This window comes from Eleutherodactylus coqui, chromosome 6, assembly GCF_035609145.1.
Source record: "Eleutherodactylus coqui strain aEleCoq1 chromosome 6, aEleCoq1.hap1, whole genome shotgun sequence".
Classification (NCBI taxonomy): Eukaryota; Metazoa; Chordata; class Amphibia; order Anura; family Eleutherodactylidae; genus Eleutherodactylus; species Eleutherodactylus coqui.
This window is the reverse complement of record NC_089842.1, coordinates 124555994-124570475: the sequence shown is the minus strand read 5'-3', so window position 1 is coordinate 124570475 and position 14482 is coordinate 124555994. Positions and strand designations below refer to the sequence as shown.

The 14482-nt window shown below is 48.4% G+C and overlaps 1 protein-coding gene across 2 annotated transcripts in view; it reads left to right on the top strand.

The window, feature by feature from the left end:
- The first annotated feature begins 266 nt into the window (after window positions 1–266).
- PPP4R4 (protein phosphatase 4 regulatory subunit 4) overlaps window positions 267–14482 on the top strand; it is a 102099-nt gene continuing 87883 nt past the window's right edge. For both annotated transcript variants that reach the window (XM_066607506.1, XM_066607505.1), the window contains exons 1-2: window positions 267–753; window positions 1890–1963. In XM_066607506.1, the coding sequence (XP_066463603.1) occupies window positions 673–753; window positions 1890–1963 (155 nt within the window). In that variant the 5' untranslated portion in view covers window positions 267–672. The remainder of the gene's footprint in view (window positions 754–1889; window positions 1964–14482) is intronic.

Here is a 14482-nt window from a genome sequence, read left to right as displayed (position 1 = left end):
ACGTGTGTAGGTACTGAGTGACAGGTATGTAGTGCTGTACACGTGTGTAGGTACTGAGTGACAGGTATGTAGTGCAGTACACGTGTGTATATACTGTGTGACAGGTATGTAGTGCTGTACACGTGTGTAGATACTGTGTAACAGGTATGTAGTGCTGTAGACATGTGTGTAGCCGATTCGGAGCGGTGACGTAAGCAGTGCTCGGTTACTATGGAGACCGGGCGCCGCACACCCGCAGTAGGCCGCCTCCTGCCCCTTACAGCGCTCAGCCCGGACACAGCAGAACATCAGCGGCTGCCGGGACCGTTGGCAGCATGAGCCGGGGCTGCACGGCACTGGCCCCTACTTAGTGTCAGCATCCCCCCGCTCGCCCAGGTAGATCCGGACTGGTTGCCGCCCCCTCCCGGCGCTGCCCCCACAGTGCTGTCCTCCGTGCTCGTGTATCACCCGCGCCCCCTACTACTGCCCCCGCGGCTCCTCACCGCCTTCCCCGCCAGTGTCCCACACACATCACCCCCGGTCCCGGTGAGCTGCTCGGTGCAGACTCCTCCCCGGTCCTCCCCCGCCGCCCCCTCTCTCCCGCCGCCCCCGCTGCTGCCATGTGAAGAGCTCCCGGCGGAGGATGCGGGGTGCAGCGGCTGCCTGATCTCCCCCGTCCCCGGAGTGTCCAGGATGGAGCTCAGCCTGTTCGGCTACATCGAGGACCTGCAGGAGCTGGCGATCATCGAGCGGCCGGTGCGCCGGAGCCTCAAGGTAACGCTGGCCGTGACGTCATGGGCTGATGCCGAGCACCCCGACAATAACCGGCGCAGTGAGGCGTGACGTCATGGTGGAGTCCACCTGTCATGTCACTCGTGTCCGTGCCATCCTGGGGGTCTCTATGAGTAGTTGGGGGAAGGAGGAGGATGGGGACCATGTATCAGAACTTCAGGATGTAGAAGAAGCTATAGGCGCAGTGATACATTGTATCTATATGTGTATGTAATGATCACTGTGCACCACCAGTAATGAGGTCATCACTTAGAAGGGGGGGGGGGGGGGGGTTGATGGAGTTATTGGGGGACCCAGAGTAGATCCTGCAGTTTATACATCCAGTATGGTAACCCCAACCCCATCTATCTTTTATATTGCAAGTCACATTCTATGATATGGCATAAATACACACTGTGTATGGGGGTCCCTGCATATTATAGCGCTTCTTCCATAACCTGGCATTTCCATCCACAATCATTCCGTTCAATAATGCATCTACTGCCCCTCCTCCGGTCACCTGTGATGTCATCAGACTCTGACATCATCATGGTATTCCCTAATCTTCCTGTTGGGGGCTTGTGTAGTTATTGGGGTCCTGGACCCCTGCATTACCCAGGATTACATAGATTCCTTCAGTGTTGAAGTCGGCAGTGTCACCTACAAGCAAATGTCTCCAGGATTACATCTTTATTGGTTTTATAATCTATTACATGCTATATTATATCGTTTATATCCGGTATAATAGAGGTGGGGTTACAGTCCCCTCCCTCCAGTTTTTCCTGATCAGTGCAAGTGAGATATGATGTCATCACCCCTGCTGACATCACCCCACAGTATGGAATATAGCAGCAGCATTATTACAGTATTATACACTTTGTATCTGTAATGACTTTGCTTCTTACATTGTATAACGTGATGATTGAGGGCTCCATGGACTGAGCGGGGTGCAGAATATAAGTGCCCCCCAGTCTCCTGATTAGATGTAGCAGTGTAATAAATGCAGAGTGCTGCTGATCATTTCATCCTGGAGCGTTATATTGTATCTGCTCCCTTCATTATAATCTCCAGGTAAATAATATATCTGGGAGGTCTGATGCTAGTTTATATCACTGACCTGTCATCATTCATTATTACAGACTCCTGAAGAAATTGAAAGGTTGACAGTAGACGAGGAGCTGAATGACATTGAGAGGGCCGTTTACCTGCTCAGGTAGGTGGCACTCGTGCCATGGACCTGCCCTCACAGTGATGGGCATTGTATGCTACACTATCATATGAAGAATTTGAAAAACCAAAGAAAGTTCTCATCATGTGACATTTACAAGACATTATAATAATTTTGTTATATTCTTATACCATACGTGTACCTGTTTAGTACCTACCTCTTCTAACCATGATACCTACTGTAGTATTTGTGTGCAGTTTTCTCAATTATGTCTTTACCCTCTTAGTACCAGTCCTTACACTAATGTCTGTACCTTCTTAGTTTTAGTCATACCGTGTTTCCCCCAAAATAAGACACTGTCTTATATACTTTTTTGTCCCAAAAGAGGCACAGTGTCTTATTTTCGGGGGGTGGGGGGGTGTCTTATACTGACCTAGCTGGCAGCATCCCGGTCCCTCGCACTGGTCTCCGGCGCTGCAGCGCTGATGTCATTCACTGAATGGCTGTGAATGATCGAGTGCCGGCTCTGATTGGCTAAGCCAGCGGGGCTTGTGATCCAATCACAGCACTCGCCTGCTGGAGGTGGGGTATTCAAAGCCCTGTCACCAGGAAGATAGTGCTGTCAGCATGGAGGACACAGCAGCCTGCTGCAGCGCCAAAGACCAGTGCGAGCAACCGGGATGCTGCAGGCTAGGTGAGTATTGATGTTTTTTCTTTTTTTCTTATCTCGTGTAGCCAGGGCTTATTTTGGGGGGAGGGCTTATATTTCAAGGAAGTATATAAGGCCCAAAAAAGACATATGTCCATCCAGTTCAGCCTATTAGCTCCCAACGTTGATCCAGAGGAAGCAAAAACCCCCAATGAGGGAGAAGCCAATTTTCCCAATTTAAAGGGAAAAAATTCCTTCCCGACTCCAGTTTGGCAATCGGATTAAATCCCCGGATCAGCAACCCTTCTGAAGTAATCAGTGTCTGCTCTTACAGTAAAGAAGCCCCTTCTATGTTGGTGTAGAAACCTTTTTTTCTCTAACCTTAGAGCGCGCACCCTTGTTACAGTCACAGTCCTGGATATAAATAGTGTCTATACCTCCTCCCTACCACCCCTCCCCTGCAGTGTCTATACCTCCTCCCTACAACCCCTCCCCTGCAGTGTCTATACCTCCTCCCTACCACCCCTCCCCTGCAGTGTCTATACCTCCTCCCTACCACCCCTCCCCTGCAGTGTCTATACCTCCTCCTTGCCACCCCTCCCCTACAGTGTGTATACCTCCTCCCTACCACCCCTCCCCTGCAGTGTCTATACCTCCTCCCTACCACCCCTCCCCCGCAGTGTCTATACCTCCTCCCTACCACCCCTCCCCCGCAGTGTCTATACCTCCTCCCTACCACCCGTCCCCCGCAGTGTCTATACCTCCTCCCTACCACCCGTCCCCCGCAGTGTCTATACCTCCTCCCTACCACCCCTTCCCCGCAGTGTCTATACCTCCTCCCTACCACCCCTCCCCCGCAGTGTCTATACCTCCTCCCTACCTCTCAATGTCTATACCTCCTCCCTACCACCCCTCCCCCGCAATGTCTATACCTCCTCCCTACCACCCCTCCCCCGCAATGTCTATACCTCCTCCCTACCACCCATCCCCCGCAGTGTCTATACCTCCTCCCTACCACCCGTCCCCCGCAGTGTCTATACCTCCTCCCTACCACCCCTTCCCCGCAGTGTCTATACCTCCTCCCTACCACCCGTCCCCCGCAGTGTCTATACCTCCTCCCTACCACCCCTCCCCCGCAGTGTCTATACCTCCTCCCTACCAGCTTGCCTCTGTGTTTGTACCAACTCTACCAAGTCACGCATACATTAGGGTAGGTGAACCCCAGTTGTTATGTAACCCATGTGCTTCCCACCGTCACCTCCCTCTCCTTATGTGGTGATTGCTATGTTGGGTCCTCTTCCTGAGTTACTTACAGACTAGCAGGTATTGCCTAGTGGTGGGGGGTGCTGCAGTCCTAATATACTGGTAGGGTGTACATAAGTCTGTAACAGCTGGACCTTTTACTAGCTGCAATGTAGAAGGTATGTTAACTTTACTCCCATGTCAGACAGAGGATTTGGGTTGCCATGGTAACTGCAATGTATGGATGTTACGTGTTATTGTTGTGTCTTTTAATACCTTTGGCAGATCTTGAAAGTAACATAAAGTCACTTACTGTCACCTGTGTCTCATGTTGTCAGGCTCCGCTTTATTCTCATTAGTGCGCAACAATCAGAAATCTATTCTATTAAGTCGGCTTCACATAACCAGATTTCAATTGTGGAATCCGCGATTATCCCCCACGCGGATGATACGCGGTAATCTGCGCCTGTTGAAAAGATAGATGTTTCGCATGTCCGTTCAAATGCAAATGAGCGAATAGTAATTGCGATTTCTGCAATCAAATTTAAAATCGCGGCATGTTCTATTTTTGTGCAGAATCCGCGCAAATTGGGCAACTGTCCAACCGACAGCCCATCCACAATTGACATTGCGGACAGGCCACAAGTATCCGCCTTATTGCCTAGGGACGGCGCGGGAAATGCAAAAAAATGTTAAAAAAAATAAAATTTTTACTGTGCCTGACCGATGGCTAGTGTCCGCAGCCATGTGCAGTACAGAAATGACAGTTACGTGGGGGCGCCAGCCACGGCCAGAGCCGGATTCTGCTGTGAGCTCCCGCGTGGAGAATCTGACTCAGCTGTGTGCAGCCAGACTAAAGGGTAGGTAGGGATTTGCAACCAAACCAATGTATCTATAACCAAAAATGAAACAAATAGTCTTGTTTGAAGGCATCCTGATGATTTGTGTATATGGATCTTATCTGGACCTATGTCTCCAAACTAAGGCTGAATGCACACAGGTGTATTTACACTGCGGGATCCAGAGTGGGCGTCCGCCTTTGGATCCCGCAGCAAATACTGCCCATAGACATGCTATGTAAAATCGCTTTTCCCTGCCCACGAGCAGAAATCAGCTGTGATTTTCCGATTGCAGGGGGGAAACCGCAGCATGTTCTATTTTGGTGTGGGCCTTGTGCAGGCGGCTTCCATTGAAGTTAATGGAAGCCTTCCGTCCCGCGGCCCGTCCGCAGTGAGCGATGCACATGGGCCGTGAGATCTGCATCATTGCCTAGCGACAGCGCGTCACACTCTGTACTGCGCATGTGCGTCCGCCGGTACCCCCGCAGTACGGAGGCCGTCTACCCATGGACAGCGTATAGGAACGCGGGGGTTACTGCCGGGTCACAGGGTTGGATTCCAGTGTGAGATCTCGCATCTGGAATCCGACCCGTTCGTGTGCAGGCGGCCTAAAGCCAGCAGAGGGTCATTCTGCGTAAGGAATAAAGAATTGGTATACACACCCCTTAGATGGCAGTTTCCTTTTAAGACTTCTTATATTAAATTCAGTTTGCTTGTATTTGGCAGTAGGGACTTGTGAGGAAATCCCATCTTTTCCATCACCATCAGAGACATGCCCCTTGCAGAAGGGGTTTTCTAAAGTAAGTGAACCTCTTTGCCTTTGGTGGAGATTTCCATAATGATTAATTGCATTACCATCACACAGATCTCAAGCCTCTTCTAAACCTTCAGTTATCGGAAACGATGGGGGTCCCAACTCACAGACTCTCCCCCCTCCACTGATGTTACCTTTCGACAACCTGTTGGGTTTGGTTCTTTGAACGCTCAGACTTTCATGTTCTGTTCCCGTATGGATTGTTCTGTGCAGCGAGGTACAGTATCAATGGGCGGGACTGTGTACAATGTGCATGACACTACGCCATTACATAACAGGCACGTGTTCCGCAGGCAGCGCTTTCTTTCATTAGTCCATAGCTTTGTCTCCTCGCCTGTCCAATCGTGCCGGAGGTGTGGCACTAATGCCCTCTTAATCTTCTGGACGGCCGCTGTGATTAGCCCTGGAAGCGGCAGACGCAGACCTTGTGTTCGAGGTGTTAAGCACTTGAGTCTTGTGTTGCATGGAAACTGAAATCATCTTACAATTTTCAAGGCTTTTTATATAAACGCTGATCAGGAGAACTGCGATCAAATCCTGACAAGAGGCTCTTCAGCCGGCGTGGGGCCCAGTCCTTGTCATTCTCATGCTTTACACCATTTGGAACAGGGGGGTATATAGAGGAGAGGGGTCACCTAGCAGATGTGTGAATGGGCCCATGTCTGCTAAGGTGGAGAGTGTGAGCTCCCATGCACGCTCACCGCACCTAAGGCATAGGGAGATTGGGATCAGACAGCTCGGGCCTTACTCTTCATGAGTCCTATGTGTTGCCTCTAGGGTACATTCACCCATGATTAGCACTGTATTATATACTGTATACACATTAGATATTGCTGCTCTGTATTGTGCAATCATTGTCAAATCCCTCCCCTAGAAGGAGTTGTTGGAATGGAATGAAACTCTGTGTGATTGCAACGTTAATATAAGTGATTACAATATGAGAACAACAGGATAACTTATTGCAGAAAACTGAACACTTGAAGGACGGCGCTAGTACTCTGTTGTACCGCCTCTAGCTTGGATACAAGATGTCATACGGGCGGGCATGGAGGCTCTAGTACCCTGTTGTACCGCCTTCAGCTTGGATACAAGATGTCATACGGGCGGGCATGGAGGCTCTAGTACCCTGTTGTACCGTCTCTAGCTTGGATACAAGATGTGATACAGTCAGGCATGGAGGCTCTAGTACCCTGTTGTACCGCCTCTAGCTTGGATACAAGATGTCATACGGGCGGGCATGGAGGCTCTAGTACCCTGTTGTACCGCCTTCAGCTTGGATTCAAGCTATGATACTGGTGGGCATGGAGACTCTAGTATCCTGTTGTACCGTCTCTAGCTTGGATACAAGATGTGATACAGTCAGGCATGGAGGCTCTAGTACCCTGTTGTACCGTCTCTAGCTTGGATACAAGATGTGATACAGTCAGGCATGGAGGCTCTAGTACCCTGTTGTACCGCCTCTAGCTTGGATACAAGATGTCATACGGGCGGGCATGGAGGCTCTAGTACCCTGTTGTACCGCCTTCAGCTTGGATTCAAGCTATGATACTGGTGGGCATGGAGACTCTAGTATCCTGTTGTACCGTCTCTAGCTTGGATACAAGATGTGATACAGTCAGGCATGGAGGCTCTAGTACCCTGTTGTACCGCCTCTAGCTTGTATACAAGATGTAATACGGGTGGGCATTGAGGTTCAAACTTCTAGATCGTGCAAACTCGTAGGCTGTAGAAGTTGGCATCCCAGATAGTCCCATACATGGATAAGTCTGTCGACCTGGCAGGCCACAGAGTGTGACAATGTTGTGGAGACATTCCTGTGACCCCCTTGTGTGTGCGGCCGATGATTATCCTGCTGGATGCCTCCTAGAAGCCGCCATGAGAGGAACATATGTGACTGCAGGATGTCCTGAACATATCGCTGAGCTGTCATTGTCCCTCCTACCACTACTAGGGGTGACTGACTGTTGTATGTGATGGCCCCCCAGACCACCACACCAGCAGTGGGGGCAGTGTGCCGCTCCATGGGAAAGGCAGGATTGAGGCGATCACCACTTGGTCTCCAGACACTGAACACAGCCTTGTCAGTGCCCAAACTAAACCTGAATTTGTCTCTGTAGCAATCCAGTTTTGTCCTTCACAACACCACTGCAAAGGGAGGCGATAGTGGGTGTCAAGGGCATTACATGTAATGGGCACCGTGAGACCAAATGTCCTTCATCCAAGCGCCTGAAAATGGTTCAAACATACACAGGGGTGTACGATGGTGCCACCTATCTATGGATGGCGGACAATGAAATAGTTGGAGTTTCTTGTGGTTGTCGGATGATCTGACGATCCTCTCTACTGGGGGTCTGTTGAGTGCGCCCTGAGCCCGATCGCCTAGTGTGCCCTCATGCATCCATTGGTGCCAACACCTCCTAACAGTCTGGTCAGAACGGCCCAGGTAGCGGCAATTTATCGATGCGCCCATCCAGCTTCTCCCATTCCAATAATGAGCCCCTCTCAGACTCTATTAACTGGGTGAAGGCTCTTTGATTCCATCATAGGGGCGTCTAGCAGTCAACAAGCTCTTCACAAGCAAATGAAGAGGTCACTACACATAAGTAGCCTTTTTATAGGCCAAAGGGGGAACTGCTTTTAGGGCCTCAGGCGGTAAGACCTTTCATCTAATCATGCCACAACTGGTGTGATTAGATGAAATGAGATGTAACTGCATGCCGAGTTCACTAGCAAAACTCCTTCTAGGGTCTTGATTTTCTTTGGACAAAGAGTGTATGTTGGAAGAATATTAGAAGTCACCAAAGAGTTCAGTGATCATATGAAAGCACGGGACTGCAGGCTACACAGGGCAGTGTGCAGTAGGGGGCACATTATGCCTTTTAATACTTACCTTAGTGCTCCTTCACGCAGCTGTATCACGTGCAAAATGGGCGCGCTCAATACGCTGAGAATAGAACCCATTGACTTTAATGGGTTCATTCTCATTTTCCTTTTTTGCATGTGCGTGGGTGCGCACATTTGTGGGCTATGCGCAACGGGATGTGCAGTACTGTTCGCAGTCCGCAATAAGAACACACATCTGGAACTCACTAGGCTAAATGGCCATTTAAATCGAGACATGGTGGTGTCCTGTGTGCGAAAATATCATGCCCTGCGAACACAAAAAGTACAGTAAATACGCCGATATGTGCGCAAATAGACTTGTTCATAGAGCATATATATTGCGATAGGTCGCGCACAGAAATGCATACACCCGTGTGAAGCAGCCCTTAGCTGCTGCAGAACTTCCCTTTAAAAAATAATTGGTAGACTATTGTTCACTGTTGAATGATAACCCTGTAAGGCCACGTGCACACGAGAAAGAAATCTACGAGAGTTTTGTGCATTGCGAGACGAGCAAAACTCGCTTCAATATGCTGCGAGGTAAAAAATCGCTGCATGTCCTATTTTTTTTTTGGTGTTTCTCAGAACTCATCGCTCATTATTTTCAATGGGAAACATTGCATCGCACTCGTGCGCACCTCACACACTGCGCTAAACAACTATGATCTTAAGGCCAGCTGTCCACGGGCGATGCGAAGTCCTGTGGGAGCTGCCGCCGAAACTCCACCGGTCAGCCCTATCTGATAGATAGGCTGGCCGCGGAGAATCGGGGCAATTCGCAGCAATGCTCTGGAAAGCGTCGGCCGATGGGGCCGCCGGCGAATGCACTGCCGTGGACAGGGGGCCTAAGTCTACAGCTGCCTTCACTTGGTGCGGAATTGCTTAGGAGGATTTTGCTGCTGAAATTCTGTTGCATTTACAGTACAAGCCATGTGGAGGGGTTTTCAAAGACTTCCCTACCATCGGGTGGGAAATTTACGCAACAAATCTGCGGATTTGGAAAATCACTATTTATGCTGCAGATTTATATTGTGGATCTCAACCCTTGAAATGCAAAGGTTAAAACCCGCAGTAGATCCGCTAAAAAAAACCCTGTGGACAAATGCATACCACTTAGGTGTGAAATTGGTTATGCAATGATTGCATGATTGCCTGCGAGCCGCCGCGGTCATACGCAATACAGTTCAAGCAGGTATGCAGGGTCCCCCGCCAGGCTAACAACTGGAATCCGCTGTGGGTCTCCTGCATGCAGAATCCGACCCGTTCGTGTGAAACCGCCCTAAGTGTGGCTTTACATGGGGCAACTATTATCTAAATAGTTGCTCGGTAAGGCAAATGTAATTGCTTGGTGTAAACATGGCCAGCAACCGGGTGATTAGTGAGAATTCGTTCACTAGTCATTTCATCTGAGCTTACCTAAAAATAGTCGCTGGTTGATTCATTATCATGTGTGACGCAGAGTTTTAAGGCAGTAGAATGCAGTCCTAAAACACTCGCTCACGACCTGAAGGTTGTGGGTTCAATCGCCTCTTGGTTCAGGTAGCCGGCTCAAGGTTGACTCAGCCTTCCATCCTTACGAGGTCGGTAAAATGTGTACCCAGCTTACTGGGGGGTAAAAGATGGTTGGGGAAAGCAATAGCAAACCACCAAGCCAAAACTGCCACGAAAGTGTCACCATGTGACGTCACCCTAGGAGTTGGTCATGACTCGGTGCTTACACCAGGGGACTTTACCTTACCTCAAACAGGTAGTTAATATCTTTCAACTACTAGCCTGCAATTATGCTGGAGACATACGCTTGTTTGGCTCGTTCAGCGATTGTGAAGCTGGACAACAATTGCTCTGTGTATACAGTTGCGTTTACGGTTTTGGCGACTATTTTGAGCGACTGTTCAGAAGACAGTTGTCCAGGGTAAGGCCACCCTGAGGGCCTTTTCACACAGAACGATATCATTCAGATTCTCGCTGCATCGTGCGAACATGAACGATTATCATTCTGTGTAAACGCTGCCAGCGACCAAACGGCGAACAAGAATTTGTCCACTTATCATTTGGCTTTCAGTTTGTGCAGGCATACAAGTCATGTGATGATGGGCCCGTGTCATCTATAAAGACTGCTTACTGTGAGTGGAAGCCTCCACTGACTGAGTAGTCATCCCTCCTGTGTGAACGCACCCAACAACCGCCCCGTGTAAGTGCAGCTGCAGACTCCTCTGGCGGCGGCTTACCTCCAGGGAGAACTGATGGATAGAGCGCTGATACTCAGCAGGACTGATTCTTCTTTCCCCTGACATTATGCTTAGAAGAGTTGGGAATCCCCCATACACATGTGATGAGTGTCCCACCGAAATTGGTGGTAGGTTAATACTGTCTGCAGAGCACATGTTATGGCGTCAGTTCTTCTTCCATCATTAAAGGGAAGAATGCTGATTACCTCATTAATGGCCATTGTGCAATTGTCAAGTGACAGTCCATGCCGCTGAATTACGCTGTGGCACAGAACGTCTAATCACATCCTATTGTTCCAGCTTGAATGACTCGTTTTTCTGCAGTCTGCAGATCCATCTTCACAGCTCATACTTCTGCAACAGTCTGTCACCTACACACTGTGAGAACACCCCCAGCCCTCTGCAAGTGGAAGTCCTCCATTCACCCTAGGAAAGCTGGGTGACCGTCAGTATGGCTTGAATGCCAAATAGTTATGTTGTGCTAAATCCCCTGCTGCCACATCATTATATAACTAGACAGATTTGCCATGCAGAACTTTAAACCCTTAGTGACGGCCAATATGCCTTTATACTGTCCTAACAGTATAAAGAGATTTAAGTATGCACATACATCTTTTTAAGTTGGTGGCTTGGCTGACTACTGACAGCCAGACTCCTGCTGTAAAACTGTCAGGAGCAGAGAGACATCAGATTTCGCAGTTTAACCACTTACATGCCACAATCAAGAGCAGCTGCAGCATGTAGGCAGACAAAAGGTTGAGGGGGCTCCTTTGACCCATCAGCAACCTGCAGTACGATCGAGGTACCAATGGGTTCCCATGGCAGCTAGAAGCCTGATAAACGTCTCCGTGTTTGCCATGTAACTCAGACAATTAGATCCCACCTCCGGAAGAGTTTAATAGGCTGTGTCATCGATATAGTAGAATGCAGTAAATAAGTAATGCAGTGTAATATCTTAGCGGTTGAACAATCGCATCTTCATATCCCCTTAAGCAACGTCAAAATATTGTCAAAAAAGTTCATTAAATCTCAATTTAAAGAAAAAATCCAGTTTAAAAAATACACATTTTTCTCTTAAAAACGTGTTTCGAATGGATAAAATAAGTTTAAAAAAAGCAATATGTAGTAGGTATTACTGCATTCGTAACAACCTAGACAATGAAGATATTTTGTTATTTATCTCGCATGGTGAACGCCGTAAAAGTAATGCCAGAATTACTATTGTTCTTTTGTTTGCCTCCAAAAAACGTAATTAAAAGCAATCCACAAGTACCTCAAACTGGTACCAATAAAAACTGCAACTCTTCACACCAAAAAAAAGAAGATGTCACATAGCTCCGCTGCTAGAAAAATATTAATGCGGTGATGCAGATTCAGGGCTCAGTCACACGAGCGGAGGTCCGCGCAGAAAAACGTTCGCACCTGTCAAAATAAGAACATATGGGTGGCAATGGAGCTGGTCATGCAGATTTACGTCCGCACGCAATGTGGGCGTTTTTCCATGTGGATTGCTGCCGTGTGACTGAGCCCTCAATTGTTTTTCTTTAAAAATGTGCAAAAGTAGTAAGAACAAAAAAAATCTATATAAACTTGGTATTGCTGTAATTGTGCTAATCCAGATAAGAAAATTATCCTGCTATTTGGTGAACGCTGTTACAAAACTCCCCAAAAATGGCGGAATTTCTGGACATTTTTTCCATCTCCCTTAAAAAAAAAATTGATAAAAATTATACAACGTGTTATATGTACCCCAGAGTGGGGCCACTGAAAAATACAACTTGTCCCCCAAAAAACAAGCCCTCATATGGCTATGTCAACAAGTTATGGCTCTTGCAATCAACCCTTTCCAATCCAATTTGTATCCTAGTTTTCCTAGGGGGGCTTACTCTTTTTCTGCCATTATACAACAGCCTATCTGCTGGCTGAAGCCAGTACTGCATGAGGTGACACGTTGGATAGGCTCTGACAGCAGAGAGGCTGGCAATATACAGCAAGAGAACCCCGATGGATGTCTTCAAACATCAGAGCTGTTCAGCCTTAAATCATAATGCCTTCAGAGGTCAGGCAGTGGATTGGAAAGAGTTAAACAATGAAAATCGCTTGGTGCTTAAGGCACAACTAAGTGATTAAAGGGGTTTTCCAGGGAGAATAGTATGGATATTGATGACCTATCTGCAGTATAGGTCATCAATAGTTAATCAGCTGAGACCCCTACTGATCAGCTCGGGACCACCACTCATCCCATTGCTCGGATCCTCGCCGATCAGCTGATTGTGCACCCGCGGACAGCGCCACAATGGCACAGGGTTCGGAGCGGAAGCAGCTGAAGTCTCTGCGCCGACTTCCTTGTAGTGGCCGGCGCTTGTAACCGCAGACACAGCTCCCATTGATTTCAAGCTCGTGCTAATCTTTCCTAGACACTGCATTTGCAAAATTGAGGTAGCTGTAGTGGCAGCCATATTGTCTGTCACCCAGCTTTCCCAGGAACATGGTGCAAATATAACAAAAATGGATAAATAGAATCCTGTGACGGAAGAACTTGCTCTATAATGGCTCATGTCCACGGACGGGTTTGATTCCGCATGCGAGAGCCCGCAGTGGAATCCGACCCTGCCAGCGGCCGAGGACCCTACTTACCTGTTCAGGTCTTCTATTTTCTTCACTGCAGATGTATGCAGAAGCGCCAGTCGGCGCACATGCGTATTAGATTTTTTTTTTCAAACTCCCACGGAATCCGCAGGCCGTCCGCAATTCAGTTGCGAATGGCTTCTATTGACTTCAATGGAAGCCGTCCTTGCAGGAACCGCACTTCAATGGAGTACGCTGCGGTTTGATCTCCGCACCCAAAGGTCTGCAAATCAAATCCACATGCTTTAATTCAGTTGCGGACGCCCATGTTTCCCTATAAGTGGCTTGAACTGCGGATCATCTGTACGGGTGCTCCACGTGGATTCCGCAATTCAAATCCGCCCGTGGACATTGGGCCTAAGACTGTAGACCCGGATTAGCATTTTTTAGGGTGAGTGAGCTGACATCACACTGGTGTTGCGTCATTGGCATTGTAATGTCAGTGGTGTGTACCCGCATCTAGGTCAGTGTGCTGCCAGCAGGGAAGGTGCCCATTACCAGGGAGATGTTTCTGTTTATACACGGTGACCAGCGCTCCTTACGCTAGGCCCCATTGTTACACACATAATAAGTCAGCTGTCCTCAGAGTCCGGGCTGCAGCCAGAGGAACCGCAGGATTCCTGCTATTATTCCCGTATCCTCCCGTGTCGCTGTTTGTACAGACTCTTTATACTCCGGGGCTGTCAGACTGACTGTCATCTGGGTTATAACACTCGGCAGAAAGGCACGGCGCAATGAAACCTTCTGCAGCCATACAATGGACCTTACTGTGGGAAACTGGACAGCGTTCTGGCGCAAATTCTGACAGGAAACATATGCTTTATGCCACATTTAATAAGTGTTTTAGACACTTTTTTGGATGTTTCCAACAAAGGGGCGTTCCTTCAAAGAAAAGGCAGCGTGGTCTAAATTGTGCCAAATTCCAGTAAATTGCTCCAAACCTTTGGTGCAATTTTTGGAGTAAACTGAGCCAACGAATATGTGATTTAAACTGCGGCTCCTTTTACACGTAGCGATTTATTTTTCGCACGAGTGAATGGCGTCAGAGGTCGCTCGCGCCGCCTGTTTATAAAGGCACATCAATTTTTCGCTGGTAAATCGTTCAGTCATTCACATTCACTGTACCCGTGAATGTGAACGACTGAATAATCGCTGTTTACACGCAACGTAAGACGGACAAGAAGCAAACACATTCTCCTTCGCCGTTCAATTATTGACCATGTTTACACTGAACGATTAGCATTCTAATTTGCACGATTTTTTGAACGCATCGTTCTGGGT